The sequence below is a fragment of the Trachemys scripta genome, chromosome 4 (genome assembly GCF_013100865.1).
Source record: "Trachemys scripta elegans isolate TJP31775 chromosome 4, CAS_Tse_1.0, whole genome shotgun sequence".
Taxonomy (NCBI): domain Eukaryota; kingdom Metazoa; phylum Chordata; order Testudines; family Emydidae; genus Trachemys; species Trachemys scripta.
Window position 1 is genome coordinate 10,529,284 of NC_048301.1, and position 17,895 is coordinate 10,547,178.

At 44.4% G+C, this 17,895-nt stretch overlaps 1 protein-coding gene across 10 annotated transcripts in view; it reads left to right on the forward strand.

Annotated features, from left to right (window-relative positions):
- KTN1 (kinectin 1) overlaps positions 1 to 17,895 on the forward strand; it is a 113,089-nt gene that overhangs the window by 62,167 nt on the left and 33,027 nt on the right. For all 10 annotated transcript variants that reach the window (XM_034767846.1, XM_034767850.1, XM_034767845.1 and 7 more), the window contains 8 exons: positions 5,612 to 5,680; positions 6,400 to 6,437; positions 6,579 to 6,669; positions 9,554 to 9,622; positions 12,394 to 12,428; positions 12,571 to 12,661; positions 14,053 to 14,121; positions 17,005 to 17,042. In XM_034767846.1, coding sequence (XP_034623737.1) covers positions 5,612 to 5,680; positions 6,400 to 6,437; positions 6,579 to 6,669; positions 9,554 to 9,622; positions 12,394 to 12,428; positions 12,571 to 12,661; positions 14,053 to 14,121; positions 17,005 to 17,042 — 500 coding nt within the window. The remainder of the gene's footprint in view (positions 1 to 5,611; positions 5,681 to 6,399; positions 6,438 to 6,578; positions 6,670 to 9,553; positions 9,623 to 12,393; positions 12,429 to 12,570; positions 12,662 to 14,052; positions 14,122 to 17,004; positions 17,043 to 17,895) is intronic.

Here is a 17,895-nt window from a genome sequence, read left to right on the forward strand (position 1 = left end):
GGCCATACTGGGTCAGACCAAAGGTCCATCCAGTCCAGTATCCTGTCTTCCAACAGTGGCCAATGCCAGGTGCCCCAGAGGGAGTGAACCTAACAGGTAATGATCAAGTGAACTCTCTCCTGCCATTCATCTCCAACCTCTGACAGAGGCTAGGGACACCATTCCTTACCCATCCTGGCTAATAGCCATTAATGGATTTAACCTCCATGAATTTATCCAGTTCTCTTTTACACCCTGTTATAGGCCTAGCCTTCACAACCTCCTCAGGTAAGGAGTTCCACAAGTTGACTGTGCGCTGCGTGAAGAACTTCCTTTTGTTTTAAACCTGCTGCCTATTAATTTCATTTGATGACCCCTAGTTCTTGTATTATGGGAATAAGTAAATAACTTTTCCTTATCCACTTTCTCCACATCACTCATGATTTTATATACCTCTATCATATCCCCCCTTAGTCTCCTCTTTTCCAAGCTGAAGAGTCCTAGCCTCTTTAATCTCTCCTCATATGGGACCCGTTCCAAACCCCTAATCATTTTAGTTGCCCTTTTCTGAACCTTTTCTAGTGCCAGTATCTTTTTTGAGATGAGGAGACCACATCTGTACGCAGTATTCGAGATGAGGACGTACCATCGATTTATATAAGGGCAATAATATATTCTCAGTCTTATTCTCTATCCCCTTTTTAATGATTCCTAACATCCTGTTTACCCAACAAGTTATATTCTTGTGATCAGGAACAGTCAGCATGGATTCACGAAGGGGAAGTCGTGCCTGACTAACCTAATTGCCTTCTATGATGAGATAACTGGCTCTGTGGATGAGGGGAAAGCAGTGGATGTGTTATTTCTTGACTTTAGCAAAGCTTTTGATACGGTCTCCCACAGTATTCTTGCCACCAAGTTAAAGAAGTATGGGCTGGATGAATGGACTGTAAGGTGGATAGAAAGCTGGCTAGATCGTCGGGCTCAACGGGTAGTGATCAATGGCTCCATGTCTAGTTGGCAGCCGGTTTCAAGTGGAGTGCCCCAAGGGTCGGTCCTGGGGCCGGTTTTGTTTAATATCTTTATTAATGATCTGGAGGATGGTGTGGACTGCACTCTCAGCAAGTTTGCAGATGACACTAAACTAGGAGGCGTGGTAGATACACTAGAGGGTAGGGATCGGATACAGAGGGACCTAGACAAATTAGAGGATTGGGCAGAAAAAAACCTGATGAGGTTCAACAAGGACAAGTGCAGAGTCCTGCACTTAGGACGGAAGAATCCCATGCACTGCTACAGACTAGGGACCGAATGGCTAGGTAGCAGTTCTGCAGAAAAGGACCTAGGGGTCACAGTGGACGAGAAGCTGGATATGAGTCAACAGTGTGCTCTTGTTGCCAAGAAGGCTAACGGCATTTTGGGCTGTATAAGTAGGGGCATTGCCAGCAGATCGAGGAACGTGATCGTTCCCCTTTATTCGACATTGGTGAGGCCTCATCTGGAATACTGTGTCCAGTTTTGGGCCCCACACTACAAGAAGGATGTGGAAAAATTGGAAAGAGTCCAGCGGAGGGCAACAAAAATGATTAGGGGTCTGGAGCACATGACTTATGAGGAGAGGCTGAGAGAACTGGGATTGTTTAGTCTCCAGAAGAGAAGAATGAGGGGGGATTTGATAGCAGCCTTCAACTACCTGAAGGGGGGTTCCAAAGAGGATGGAGCTCGGCTGTTCTCAGTGGTGGCAGATGACAGAACAAGGAGCAATGGTCTCAAGTTGCAGTGGGGGAGGTCCAGGTTGGATATCAGGAAAAACTATTTCACTAGGAGGGTGGTGAAACACTGGAATGCGTTACCTAGGGAGGTGGTGGAGTCTCCTTCCTTGGAGGTTTTTAAGGCCCGGCTTGACAAAGCCCTGGCTGGGATGATTTAGCTGGGAATTGGTCCTGCTTTGAGCAGGGGGTTGGACTAGATGACCTCTTGAGGTCCCTTCCAACTCTGATATTCTATGATTCTTCTGTGTGTCTGACAATTTTATTCTTTACTATTGTTTCAACTAATTTGTCCGGTACTGACGTTAGACTTACCAGTCTGTAATTGCCAGGATCACCTCTAGAGCCCTTTTTAAATATTGGTGTTACATTAGCTATCTTCCAGTCATTGGGTATAGAAGCTGATTTAAAGGACAGGTTACAAACCATAGTTAATAGTTCCCCAATTTCAGAACTCTTGAGTGAATGTCTTCTGGTCCTGGTGACTTGTTACTGTTAAACTTATCAATTAATTCCAAAACCTCCTCTAGTGGCACTTCAATCTGTGACAATTCCTCAGATTTGTCACCTACAAAGGACGGCTCAGGTTTGGGAATCTCCCTAACATTCTCAGCTGTGAAGACTCAAGCAAAGATTCTTCCCCCCTCGCCCCGCCCGACCTGTTCTGTCCTTCCGATTATACACCTCTACCCCGATATAACGCAACCCGATATAACACGAATTCGGATATAACACGGTAAAGTAGCAGGCGGGGGCTGCGCACTCCGGTGGATCAAAGCAAGTTCTATATAACGCGGTTTCACCTATAACGCGGTAAGATTTTTTGCCTCCCGAGGACAGTGTTATATCGAGGTAGAGGTGTATTTTGTACCCCGGAATGATTGTGTCCCATTGATTGTCCCCACTCCACCAGGTTTATGTGATGCCTATTATATCAATAGCCTCCTTTAACGTGAGGCACTCTAGTTCACCCATCTTATTATTTAGACTTCTAGCATTTGTGTACAAGCACTTTAAAAACTAGTCACTGTTTATTTGTCTGCTCTTTTCTGATGTCAGATTCTTTTTTATGTGAATGTTTCTCATCTGATCTGGCCCATACTTTATACTCTTCCATCCTCTGCTCCTGACTAGAACCTAGAGAATCTCTATCAATAGACTCTCCTCTAAGATAAGTCTCTGTCCAATCCACGTGCTCCGCTACAGCAATCGGCTTTCCCCCATCTCTTAGTTTAAAGACTGCTCTGCAACCTTTTAAATGTTTAGTGCCAGCACTCTGGATTCACTTTGGTTTAGGTGGAGCCCATCCTTCCTGTATAGGCTCCCCCCATCCCAAAAGTTTCCACAGTTCCTAATGAATCTAAACCCCTTCTCTCTACACCATCGTCTCATCCACGCATTGAGACTCTGAAGTTCTGCCTGCCTATCTGGCTCTGCGCGTGGAACTGGGAGCATTTCTGAGAATGCCACCATAGAGATCCTGGGTTTCAGTCTCTTCCCTAGCAGCCTAAATTTGGCCTCCAGGACATCTCTCCTACCCTTCCCTATGTCATTGGTACCTACATGTATCACGACCACTGGCTCCATCCCAGCACTACACATAAGTCTGTCTAGATGCCTCGAGAGATCCGCAACCTTCGCACCAGGCAGGCAAATCACCATACAGTTCTCCTGGTCGTCCCAAACCCAGCTATCTACGTTTCTAATGATCGAATCTCCTATTACTGCCTTTTCCTAATGGCTGGAGTTCCCTCCCCCGGAGAGGTAACCTCCGTGCGAGAGGATACCCCAACATCATCTGGAAGGAGAGTCCCAATGATGGGAAGGTTTCCCTCTGCTTCCGTTTACTGCTCTCCTTCCCTGAGCCTTTCATTCTCCTTAACAGTGCAGGGGCTGTCTGACCTGAGGTGGGACAAATCTAGTGTGTCCCGGAAAGCCTCATCAACATAACTCTCTGCCTCTCTTAGCTCCTCCAGTTCTGCTACCCTGGCCTCCAAAGCGTGTACTTGGTCTCAGAGGGCCAGGAGCTCCTTGCACCTAATTCACACATACGCCACCCGCCCACAGGGCAGGTAATCATATATGCTGCACTCAGTGCAATAAACTGGATAGCCCCCACTCTGCAGCTGGGCTTCTGCCTTCATTCTCTCCTACAGCTGTCTAGGTTACTGACAGGGTTTTTGTTTAAATCAAGAAGAGTTGATTTATAGTTTAGGTTAATGGTTTTAAAGAATGGCAAGTGTACCTCACCCACTTCCCACTCCCCTTCCAAACTCTCTCTCAAAACTCCTGTTAGCGGCCCCTGGTTGCTTGCTCACTGCTTTATAAAGCCCTGGCCTTCCTAAACCTTGGTTAGAAGCTCACAGCTTCCAACTGCCGCGGTCCTTCAAACAGACAAACACAAGCTCAGCATACAGCAAGTAACCCCCAAACACAAACACCCACTACAGACCGCCACTTACCCCAAGGGTCACATATGTGCTCCTCCTTCACCGGGAGAACTCCCTCTCGAAACTCCCTGTTAGATTTTGGTGATCAATCTGCTGAGTCAAAAGCATTGCAACATCTTCCTTCCACTGGGTTGTCGAAACCTCCAACTGGAATTAATGCAGACTTCCCTCTCCTCTGCTGAAATCACTGTCAGCTAGCTAATTAACCAGCCAACCATTCAGTTTAAGTATATAGATTAAAAAACCCCACCCTGCTGCAAAATGCTTCAGGCTTAGGGAAAACCACCTGTTTTCTGCTCCTGTGGCCCGGCTTCTCCCAACCCACACTCAGGGCACGTGGCCTTTTGCAAAGCACCTCTCCTGACTCCTTGTTGTCATGGAGTCTGAGCCCAGCAAAGGGGAACCTATTGGAGCAGACCCAAAACTGCCCCACACAAGTCCAGAAACGTCTGGATGTGGAGCGCTAATTGTGCATCTGTCTAGCAACAATGATCCAGACCCAACTCATTCCTATCCCCTGCCAACAGATCTCTTCAAGAGCGGTCTCCCTATTAGGCATGTAGGTTACACAGACAGATGAACTTCAAGGAAGTAGGGTTGCCAGGTGTCCGGTTTTCAACTGGAAAGTCGAGTTGAAAAGGGAACCGGGCAGTGTCTGGTCAGTATGGGCAAGGGGGGCGGGGGAGAGGGAAGGGGCAGCTTGTTGCCTGGCCCTGAAGTGGTGGCTCCTGCGGCAGCACGCATGCACCAGCTTTGAGGAGCAAAATTTGCGGGGCTGCAGCGGAGGACAGAGTGCAGGGGCCCATGGCGAATGGGGTGAGGGGCTCCCAGCAGGCATGGAACGTTCCCTGGGAGGGAAGAAACGCGTGCTGTCCTGCCAGCCAGCACTTTCTCCAGCCACGCTCTCAGGCAGCTCCAGGATGGGGAAGGCTTGAGTGGGCAGGGAAGGGGACTGCTGGGCAGGCAGTTCAGAGGGATGCCTCTGTGCAGGAGGGCCATGTCCTAGCTTGCCAGCAGGGCTACCTGGCTGCTCCCATGTGGCTACAGTGCTCTTCTGACCTGCACTACCATGTGGCCTGCTGGAGCTGGGGTTGCAAGTCCCTTGGGGCTGCTCATGCTGGAGTTGATGGGGGAGAGCAGTGAGCAAGCGGGGGAGGAAAGGGAGAAGAATGAGTGAGGGGCAGGGCCTCAGCGAAGGGGCAGGGGCGGGGTTTTGGGGGAAGAGGTGGGGCAGGGGTGTCTAGTTTTCAGACGTTAGAAAGTTGGCCGCCTTACAAGGAAGTCCGATATTATCTTGGTGTTAACGTTAAGCTCTTAGCAAAAGGTTTTGTGAAATATTTGCACTGAAGAATATGGAATGACTTGAAATAGTGTCTTTAAAAAGCAAATGAATTCATCTCTTTTTCTCTGTAGGTTGTACAGAGTATGAATTTATCCCTAAAAGCAGAAGTGCAAAAGTTACAGGCTCTGACAAATGAACAGGTAAAATAACCATGTTTACTTAACTCATTAAGTGCCAGATTCTGCCACACAGACACCTGAGTGGCACCGTACTTTGCGAGTAACCTCACTGATTTCAATGAAATTACTCTTGGAGTAGGGTAAAACTATGAAGGCTACAGATCTGGGCTCATTAGTGATGACTTTTGAGAAATCAAACATCTAAGGAATCTTTTTTAAAAAGTCTGTTTCTTTAACACCCCAGTTACTGCAGTATGCAGCTTTAATTTTTTCATCATATGGATTCATTTAAATGTTCAAACAGCTTCCTTCAGGACACTTTGCCCACAGTTGTGAATACAGAGACCATGATTGCATGTGCGGTCTTGACCACTATCTAAAATAATCATACATGCACACCACTTCCCATGTGCAGTTCTAAAAATCTGGCCCTTCGCATTTCAGTCCCGTGGCCAGGCATTTAAAATACTTCACAGTGCTTTATTTCATCGTAGTGAGTGCTGGATATCTGAGAGCACCAATGCAGAGGACCAATTGTTGAACGTATAATGTGGAAGATGTGAGCTTGCGGTCTTTAAAAATGAGTCAAGATAACGTTATTCCTTCACTTACGTTGGAGACTAATATAGTGAAGGAACCGGTGAAACTGACTTATTCTAGCTTGAATATTGGGGAATGTGGGGTTGATTGAGTCTTGTGATGTAATATGTTAAGACTCTGCTAATCCTCTTTATATCTAGGCTGTTGCTGCACATGAACTGGAGAGGATGCAGAAAAGGTAGATTAAATAAAATAAATCCAACCATATTTGGTAAACAATTATTTGTAGCTCTTTGTTTATACCTTTTTTAATTGAATGGATGCTTTTTGTAAGAGTGGAAAAAGGGAGCATTTTTAACTGTGTAATTTACTGTCTCAGTATTCATATTAAAGATGACAAAATAAGAGCACTTGAAGAACAGCTACAAGGACAACTTGCCCAGGTTTCAAACACAAGGGAAGAATTTAAGGTATTGTATTCTGTGTTTAAGCTTATTTGTAACATTTTCTAGATTTCTGAAAGATTCTGTTACAGTGCAAACAACTGCACTGATTTGCAGAGCGGGGCTGTGTATTTTGAGCTGTTAAGACTGTAAACAGGAATATGTAATATTGCTGGCGTCCTTTCAGGATGTCATCGTAGCGGCAAGCTGTGCAACTGAGTACCTCAGTGTTAAAAATCCATTTAAATGTACTAGCTGCAGCTGTGAAGACTAATGTCTCTAAATAGTTAATGAACTCTCTGAAAGGACAAGATGTTCAGTAATAACCATGACAGGTTTTTCTGCATTTCATATTTGAAATGTGTCCTGCCAGATGTTGGTGCGTACATGGTTTGGATTATCATGTTGCTAGTGATCTGATTACAACTTTTTCTTAAACTCTAAATAAATGTAAAAATATCTGATTTTGCTTTTAACTTAAAACTTCTCATCTGCATTATGGCAGCTAAGCTATCGATTAAAGATATAGCTGTGCCAACATTTGAATTCCTTTGTGCAGAGCTATGTTTGTTTCTGTAATATGTGCACACAAGAGCAAACAGCGTTTAAAAAGCAAACAATCCCCAAACATCCTCAGTTCTGGATTTAAACCCTTCTAAAGCAAGGCCTGCTTCCCATGAAGGGCTTTGATGTCTTCTTCCTAAAGGTAGTTCCTTCAGCACAAGGGGGACAGCCCCTTTACTTCTCTTCCCACACAAGATTAACTTTGCTGTGAGCTGACACACACCCTCCTAGGGTAACCCATAAAGCGTGGGTAGTCAATAGGCAGACTGGGTCAAAGCTAGACTGCCAGATGCTTTTGAATGAACCCCAAAATATTTTATTTACTTAATATCATTCTTTTCTTTTCTTTGGAGTCTGGACCTTGACTATACCTTGACCAAGAAATTTGGATCCTGACAAAAAATAGACTACCCCTGCCATAAAAGATGTAACAGTGCTGGGAGCTGTAGCGCTTTTCATCAGAGGAAAGACAGAATGGGATGAGTATCCTAGTCCAAAATGGATTGAGTCTCAATCATAACTAGTTGTGCAAATAACTGATCTTTTAGCTCGCTGGGAATTCTGGGACAAAATGTTTCAGGTCAACCTGAGAGAGAATTTTAAATTTTTTTTAGCAAACTGAAAAGTCAAAGAAAAATTCATTTGGGGTCCAACAGTGTTTCATTTAGATTATAAGTGCTTTGAAACATTTTTAATTGTGTTTTTTAATTTTGAATCATAGAATATGAGGGTTGGAAGGGACCTCAGGAGGTCATCTAGTCCAACCCCCTGCTCAAAGCAGGACCAATCCCCAGGCAGATTTTTGCCCCAGATCCCTAAATGGCCCCCTCAAGGATTGAGCTCACAACCCTGGGTTTAGCAGACTAATGCTCAAACCAATGAGCTTTCCCTCCCCCCTCCAATTGAAATGTTTCGACTTCTTTCGTTTTTTTTTCAACACAGTTTTTGGCAAAACAGACATAAATTTTGTGAAATGTTTCGGTGTTGCCAAACTTGCATTTTTCATGGGAAAAAGGCTTTTGGCCAAAAAATTTCGCCCAACTCTAATCACAGTCCTTTTTGTTGTACTCCTTTCCTGTCTAAACTTGCCCTGTAAAGCTTTGGGGTAGGTACCATGTGTTTAGAGAGAGTGCCTTGTATATTTTTTTAAGGATTCTGAAAATCACTGGTAAAAGTGATGGAAGCTAGGATCTAAAAATACATGCTGATGGAGGAGCTAAATGTAGATTTAAAAAAAGACTACGTGGTGAATAACTGCATTTTCTGCCTTCTCCAGCAAGTGGGAAAAATCACCAAGTTGTGGACAAATAGCTGTGGAATGAACTAAAGTGCCTAGAAACTAATAACGGTTTTATCTAAGCTAATGGGACTATAAAGGTGAGCAGGAAGGGTCCAGCTATGATGATGTTGCTTTCAGTACAGAAGATAAGAATGTATTGATCCCTGGATCCTAAATTTATCATCTCCAGTCTGTAAAGAAATATTTTTACTGTTCTGCTCTTCATAGTGTCAAATGGACGTTTGCATCCCAAGCAGTACTAAGTTGGTGCCAGTCTCCAAGAGAGGTGAAGTGTCTATACAGTCACCTGTGTAACTGGTGGGGAGAAAAATGTGTTCATTAGAAGCCAGCGTTGTTTCAGAAATAGCAATCTAGGCTAGATGTGCAGTCTTTTTTTTGAGGTCTTGATTTGCCAATTAAGATGGGGTTCTGTTTCTGCTCCAGAGAAACTGCTTTGTTGCCTCGAGAATGATTATCAAAGGCAGAGGAGGGACCCACAGTATGATTACTTGCCTTCTCGTAGGCATCTAGCCCCAACAGCTGGAGCGTGCAGGAGACTGCAGACCCATCTGTTTTTGCTGTGTTTGTAAACATTTTAGGGTCGCTTGTGAGCATCTGGGAGATGATATTGGAACCTTTGCTTTACAAAATGAGCATTTTGTAAAAGCCAGTCATCAGCAGTAGGTTGACGTGGTGCTAATAAGTGGTTTTCTGTAGGAGGATAGACTAGATTTCACTGTCGTATACTAGGTAAGAGCTACAACTCCCAGCACTGTTACATCTTTTATTGCAGGGGTAGTCAATTATTTTTTGTGTGATCCCATCCCTGGGGATGAGGACTATTTCTCTTGGTTCTCTGGGGACAAAAGTCTTAATGTTCTGAGGAAGCAAGAAAGAGGGAAAAGCAACTTTTGTTTAGTCTTTTGTTTTCTATGCTACTGTATTTATGTTTAAAAAAAAAAAAAAAGCTGCGGTTTCTCTACTTACGATTCATTACATGGCTAACGTTACAAAACAAAGTAATTTGGGTATGCCGTTCTGAACTGACTGCTTGCTATCTCCTTCCAGGGTCTTAAGGATCAAAACAAAGCTTTGCAATCGGAAGTTCAAAAACTGCAGGCTCTCTTGTCCGAGCAGGTACAATCAATATTCACTGATGTCTTATTAAATAGCCGGTGATGGTGTGTTTTGTTTTAAAGAGTTCTGCTTCCGACCAGGGTCCCTAGTTGAGCTAGTTGAAAACTCAGCTGCACTGTTCATTGCTTTTAGAGCTCTAGTTTCATTACTGCGAGATGGAAGGTCCTTTGTGGCCCTAACCTGATGGGTGAGCAGCAGCTTTCAGTCAAGCTGCTGGATATAAAGAAAATCCACTGGAGATCCTCAGGAGGCCCGTGGGGTATCAGGAAGCCAATGTTGAGTCAAAAGCCTGGGAACAGATTGCCCAAGCGGTTGACGAGTCAATCTGATTGGTTAAATAGAACTTGGTGAGCCATTCTACACCCTCCTCCACTATGATGTGTCAAGACAGAGGACATCACTCTTTCCTTTTGTCTGTATGTCACCTGTCCCAGCAGCCAACATGGCCATTGGAGATCAGAGACATTTGGCTCAAAATCCCTGAGGGTTCTTCTTCATTTGGATTTTGGTGCTTACTGGCCTGTGATTTCTTGTTATAGGCTTCTCCTTCCCCAAGGGTCCTGATGACCTCTCAGGCACAGTTCATTATAATTATAGCTCAGTCAAATGGGGCTTGTTGCAGCAGAGAGTATGGAAGGTCATGGTGTTACAGGTGAAACAGCACTGGTAAATGAGACAGCATCTTGCTAGAGGAAGGAGCCCCGCTTCATCATTTGGATGAGGCTCGTTCTCTAGCTTGAGCTGATCAGTGAGAGACCAATGCCCCAAGGAGGGAGGTGGTATGGGGCACTTTAAAGGGACAGCTCCTGGCAGTGACATGGAGGCAGTAAACTGGTCATTCCACCAGGCAAGCCCTTGCTGTGCTAAGGGGGAGGGGGGATTGCTCTGTTGCCTTTTGTCCTGGGTCACTTTACATGGATGTGATGCAAGGCTGAGTGGAGGCGGATTCTTGCAGGCAATAGTATGACTCTTCTCGTTTGCTCCGTGTGGCAGGTTGTTACATAAGAGCCTTGGCCATTTGACCCAACGTTTTAGTGCAGGGGTAGCAACCTATGGCACGGGTGTCGAAGTCGGCACACGAGCTGATTTTCAGTGGCACTCACACTGCCCGGGTCCTGGCCACCGGTTCGGGGGGCTCTGCATTTTAATTTAATTTTAAATGAAGCTTCTTAAACATTTTAAAAACCTTATTTACTTTACATACAACAGTAGTTTAGTTATATATTATAGACTTAGAGAAAGAGACCTTCTAAAAACGTTAAAATGTATGACTGGCACGTGAAACCTTAAATGAGAGTGAATACATGAAGACTCGGCACCCCACTTCTGAAAGGTTGCCGACCCCTGTTTTAGTGTATTCACTCCACAGAGGGAGTGGGAGGTGAAGACAGCTTGCTATCAACATTTAGCTCTGTGTGTACTTTGTAGAAGCTGTTGCGTTAAGTCCTCTAACTCTTTTACTGCTTTTGATGCTCTTGGTTTCACTGCAGCTGTAAATCGCACAGAATTACCTGCGCTTTCATGCAGGTTGTCTGCTAATACTGTTCCCTCCCTCCGAGTTTTGGGCTGGCCTCTACTCCAAACTGACCCTTTTTACCACGGTGTCACTCACCTTCCAGTTGCCAGACTGAATTGCCCGCTCGTTTTCCCTTGAAAGGGAGCGGTAGCCATTCATCTGTGAGCTGCCTCTTGTTCCGTGCCAGCGGCCTTTCCTCTGCGGTAGGGGCTCGTGACAGGACGAGGGGCAATAGTACTGTATTTCTTCAGCCAACCAAAACTCTAGGCTTCACAGTGAGCAACAGAAAGCTAAAATTGAACTTAAAAAATCTGGACCCCTTTGTATTTTTCAGTCTAACCTGATGAACCTTTTTCTAATACACTTTTTCCTTGTGTAAAGGCCCACTGACTATCATAATGACCAGTACTACTGGTTATTCTTAGTCTTATTCCTGATCTCTTACCTGGAGCACTCCCCCACGTATCTTGTTCCTCACCTACCAGACAAGTTGGTAGTGGCTGCCTGTGAAAAGCATCAGCAAAAGACATGGCTTTACCCTTTCACCACAGGTCTTGCTGCCTCAGCTTTGAAATCTGTTTGGCTGCAGTTATAGCTGCCAGTCAGCAGCTCCTACCCCTGGAACGGCTCCATTGTTCTAAGGTGTGACAGTTAGAGATTCCCAACTGGCACTTTGGAGCCTGATGCAGGGTTTTCTCCAGCTGTTGGCTTGAGCGCCTCCTCCCTTGTGGGTGGCATTAAAAAAGCTGCTGCCAGCATGCACTGCTGTTGGCCCTTGCATAGACGTAAAAGCCAGAGCCTGGTGCGTGGTGCCCCAGCTAAATACATAGTTTTGGAAAATGTAGAAACTTTGATCTTGATTACACTCGTAGGTGTTCAGGTCTGTGGGCTGGAAGTTCTGAGCCAGACGCTGCAGGGTGCTGGGTGTCCTCAACTCCCACCGACATCGTTGGAGTTAGGGGGCAGTTGGCACCTCATGAGATTGAGCCTGATGTCCAGAGCTCCTTGCTGTTTGTGAACTAATATGAAGAGTATAAAAGCTAGCCTGGCCCAGCACCCCTGTCCTAACAGGTTCAAATCCCACTTTCCAATAGCAGTATTGGGAGCACACATTATGAAAACTCTACCTCTTGGACTAGTTTAATCCAAAAACTCAGTGTCTAGACAAGCGGATGCTAACCAGTCCTTTCTGTTACTAAATCTTAAACCAGTGTTGATCCAATCTGTGACCAGCTTTTCATACTTTAATTTATAGGCTAATAAAGAACTGTTGGAGCAAATGGAAAGGAGGTAAGGGATTTTCAGCTCTCATCAAGGAAGCTAAAATACCTACTTGATCCTATGGCAGTAAGGTTACTGGTTTTTCCCTGAAAATTTCTTGTAGGGTTTCTTCATGGAGAATATCTTGTAATACCTTTGTTTAATTTCTCAGTATTACTGAAAAGGATGAAAAGATAAAGACAGTTGAAGAACTGCTGGAAGCTGGACTCATACAAGTGGCTAATAGGGAGGAGGAATTGAAGGTAAAAATCTCTTGCAATATTATCATCAGTGGGAAATAGAGACTGGGGTTTCTCATGTTATGTGTAACTGTGGGTCCCCATGTCAAGGTGCCAGAACATTTCCTTTGAATAGGGAAAAGTGACCTCCTTGAGGCCAAAATGTTCACTTCCTGCTGCTGATGTTTTCGTGCACAAGTTAGAACAGTCTATTCTTATTCTAGAGGAATTTGGTAATGTCCTAGTTGGTCAGGACTAAAAACCTGTGCGATCGACATGTATATGTCCAGAGTGATTAGTGACAAGATTAAATAACTTTTTCTAGATGTAAACTCTTAGGATTATTACTGTGGCTTCTGTGATTTTTCTACTCTAATGGTAGTTGGAAGGTGAAGTAAATTGTAAACAGATCGAACTTGCTTTTACTGTCCACCTAGAAGTATTTGTAAATACATCAAAATGGAAGAATGTTAGATTGATGGGAAGCCCAGAAAGCCACAGTGGCAAAAAATATCATCCACTTCCACCCGTAGCTGGCCAACAGACTGCTCCTTTCCTATAGAACGCCAGTCTGAGCATGGAAATCTATGTACTTGTAAATGACCGGTCAGTGACTGAAACTCCAATCTAGGAATGAAACCATCTGCCATTAAAAAAACGCTACAGTTTGCACAAAAAGCAACAGCCTGGTAGTTAAGCAACCAAAGTTGCTGTGGGCACATCATTCTGGTTCTCCTCACTGCTCTAGCGCCCTGTGAATTAGTGTCTAGTTCAAGGTGTGAAGGCTGGCATTCAAAGGCCAAGTGAGGACTTTTTTTTTTTTTTGGACCTAACATTCCCGCAAGAAATATATTTCCACGCCCCTCTCGCCCATGCCCCCCTCCTATAATTCTGTTCAAAGTAGTCCTTGAATGCTACTTGCTGGGAAGGAGAAGAGTGACTGGTGCTGGTATCTGGATGATGCTCAGATACAATGGTGGGTGCCACCATAAACTACAAATGTACATATTGTGGGTAGGCAGTTTTTAAGGGGTCAGAAAGGTTGACGGGTATTTGAAGGGTGTGTAAATTCCCAGAGAGAGGAGGCTTGTTTCACAGTGGTAAAAATAAGAAAAGGAAGCTTTTTAGGCTAAAATAAGAAAAAAATTACTGGCTTCCCTTGACATGTAAAACTAGACTAGATAAAACAGTCTTTACTGGCAGGGCATAGGGAGATTAGATCTAGGTGGGTCTTTTTTCCATCTTTAATTTCTATCCTGTTTCAGTTGGAGTCCATTTAATTGAGAGAGAGAGATAAAAACTTGAAGGACAATATTGCTTTTATGAGGCATCATCCAAAGAGCAGTGAACAAATTTGTTTTTGATCTTTCTTAAAACTGCATTTTTCACTTTTCCTGCGTATTTCTCTTTAAAAGGCACTGCGAGCAGAAAATTCATCCTTGAAAAAAGAAGTTCAAAATCTGCAAATTCAGCAATCAGAGCAGGTAGTACTTTAAATCCTAAATTGTATTACGTGCAAACTACATTAAAAGAATTTTAAGATTTAAAAGTCAAGCACTCAGAAGTTAGGAAATGCCATAACTGAGATTGCCCGTGTGACTTTAATTTGGCACCTGTGTGTATGTATTATGAAGAAGAGCGCTGTGTAGCTCGAAATCTTGTTTCTTGTATCAGCAGAAGATGGCCCAATAAGTAGGACCCTACCAAATTCATGGTCCATTTTGGTCAATTTCATGACCATAGGATTTAAAAAATCATCCATTTCATTGTTTCAGCTATTTAAATCTGAAACTGCATGGTGGTGTTGTAATTCTAGGGGTTCTGACCCCAAAAAAGTGGGGGGGGTCGCAAGGTTATTGTAAGGGGGGTTGTGGCACTGCTACCCTTACTTCCGTGCTGCTGGTGATGGTGCTGCCTTCAGAGCTGGGCAGCTGGAGAGCAGCAGCTGCTGGCCAGGATCCCAGCTCTGAAGGCAGAACCGCCAGCAGCAGCAGTGCAGAAGTAAGGATGGCCTGGTGTGGTATTGCCACCCTTACTTCTGTGCTGCTGCTGGCGGGCGCTAGCTTCAGAGCTAGGCACCTGGCCAACAGCTGCTGCTCTCCAGTCACCCAGCTCTGAAGGCATTACAGAAGCAAGGGTGGCAATACTGTCAACCCCCCCATAAAATAACTCCCTCCCCTCCCCCCGCAACTCCCTTTTAGGGTTTCCCTTTTGAGAAACACTGGTCTCCCCCGTGAAATCTGTATTATATAAGGTTAAAGCACACACAAGACCAGATTTTACGGTCTGTGATGCGTTTTTCATGGCTGTGATTTTGGTAGGGCTCTACCAATAAGAGATTACCTTACCCACCTTGCATCTCTATGCATTGAGACAACCTTTGGTTACATAATCTTGTACAATTTTTTTGACACCCACATGGGTTATCAGCAGGGTTGGAACCATTAGATCCAGATATTCAGATATTTGCTGACTGCAGAGGAATGGTGAGACTCGAGAATCTTGGGTTCCATTCCAACTTCTGGAAAGGAGCCGGCTCTAGTGGGTATAAATTCTTCAATCTGTTCCCCCAAGTGGGACCCTCTTCTGCCCCAGCCCTTCCAACCCACTCCTGACTTCTCTTCTCCCACTCCTTGCTCCTTATTCTGGCCCCATTCTCCTTAGCTAGCCAGTTCCAGTCTCCATTCTGCAGGCATCTCATCCCAGTCTTTTTCCAGCAAGTCCTAGTCTCACCTCTCAGAATATCCCATCCCAATCTCCTTGTCCCACCATTCCCAGTTCCATCCTGTGTATCTTCCCCATTCTCACTCCCTCCCAGTCTCTCGCCTCCAGATCTTGAAATGGAACGCAGGATTCCAGATCTCACCGTTCCTCTGCTGTCAGCAAACATCTGTGAAACCCACTGGCAAAGTCTTTCTCTACTCCTCTCTAGCGCTGGCCCACATAGAGGGTGACAACCTACTACTGCTGTCAGTTACTCCATTAGCTCAAATGGCAGAAGTCTGTGCCTCTTGATCTAAAGATTCCAAACCTACTGATGACACCCATGGAGTCTGTATGACGCCCATGGAGTCTGTATTTAAAAAAACAAACAAACAATAAAACCTAGGAAATTACACATACAAAACCTGTGTTCAAAATATTAAAGTTGCAAAGTCAAACCTTCAAATTGGGAAATGCCAGAAGTAAGGTTGCCCAGGCAACCTGAATGTAGCCCTCTGGTACATATGAATTATGATGTCTAATTATATGATCAAAACTTTGATGATCTAATTTTTTTTGGGTTGGGGGCGGGGTGTATGTGTCCATTATATAATGCTCTTGTTTTATTCTTTGGGCAGTTGCAGGATTTTACTCACCTATTGGCACCTGGTTTCACCCAAACAGCTCATGAGAGCGCTTTTAATACTGAAAAAAGCTCACAGGGAGCCTATATAAATTTCTACTTACTGATTTTGAAGTTTATAAATGTACAATATCTATCCCCATTTTCTACTTGCTTTACTGGCTGCTAAAATGCGATCTATACAAAAGAATAACAAATCCAGCAGCAAATCCCAACCCCTTTAAACCAGACAGTTGGCAAAGAAATTTCTCTGCCTCTTGCTTCCCCCAATATCTCAGCCCCCATCTCTCTGTCCTCTCCAAAGCTCAAGGAAATACAAATCATGATAACAATCTGGTGATATCAAATACAGTCTGTTAGGCACTATGTGCCAATGATTGTAGTTTTTTTTTTACTATATGTACTAATAAACCTACCCACTTAATTAGCAAAGCGTGACCTGCACTTGTACACAGAGTTATTGATTGCACTGGGAGTGCTATCTGTGACCTAAACAATGGACTGGTGACCTTAAGGGCCAGGCAGAGGTTTTGAGTCCACTGTCTTTGTGGTCTGTGTTTGTACATTGCCTGCCTAGCCCTGTGGGGTGCTGGTCCATGCCTAAGGCTCCTACACACTGGGGTAATTCCAGTGCCTTTGTGGTATGCCTTGACCATGGTTAAAGAAGCCGTGGCTGGGCTTTATCTCACGAGGCATTGCCAGTTCAATAGCTCATCTTGAGCCTTTGCTTTTGGGGAAGGTTTTTCTGGAGTGTGTTGCAATAACTTGGATGAGTTTTGTGATGATGGTGGTCACTAGTCCACTAGGGACCACCATAGAAGCCATCAAGCCACCATCCTATGATAAAAACTTAGGGCCACTACAAACCCAGACCAAATTCAAACCAGCATCTTAGAGCTTTGTAAAGCTTTGTGTCCCATTACTGATCCCTGCGCTCTCCAGGCCCTTTCCTTCCCACTAACCACCAGTTAGTTACTTTGAACCCTTCAGTCTCTCTAAACTAAATATTTGTTTTGCTCAGATTTCTTTCGAATCAGTGGTGGAAGAACTTCAGAAAGTGTAAGTAGCATTATGAACCTGTTATCCCTCTGCCCTAAACCTCATCCCACTTTTCCAACTCCTCTTTGCTACGTTCAGGGGTATGTTGTCTCTCCTGAACATTCCATTTTAATCCGGTGCACAAAGTTTGCATGGCTGTATGAGCTCTGAGCAACACATCAAGCTACACTAATGCTTCTGTAAATCCAGTAATAAATCTACACTAAATAGTGTAGGGGACAGGAGTTGATTGATGTAGGACTCACATTAGTTTTGCTAGCCCAGGCCTTAGGGGTCTAGGCTTGTCCTGGGTCACTAGATGCTGGACCATTAGATTATTGGCTGGTTCTTCTTTAATGTGTGTGAAAGGAGTGGATTTGTATTTCTTACCCTTAAAGGTTAAGAAAAACAAAAAAACAGCAGTAAACATTTTGCTGAAGCATGTTTGCCAGAACTTGAAATCTGAAGGTAGGCATGTGACCTACTAGGACTACTGCTACTGATTACAAACCAAACTAGGGACCTACCAACTAAGGTGACCAGACGGCAAGTGTGAAAAATCGGGACGGGGTGGGGGGTAATAGGAGCCTATATAAGAGAGAGACCCAAAAATCGGGACTGTCCCTATAAAATTGGGACATCTGGTCACCCTACTACCAACAGTGCACAGAGCTAGTTATTGCAAAAGCAAGCTTGTACCACATTGCCCTATCCCCCTCCTTCCGCTACCCTGGGTGTGTGTAGAATACCCACTTGTGTGGTTCTGATATACAGATGTACAGCACCAAGCACAGAGGGGCCTGTCTGGGGCTCTTAGAGGCTACTGTGATGTTAATAATGATCACTTACGCTAGTGCAACTAGCTTGTGATGTT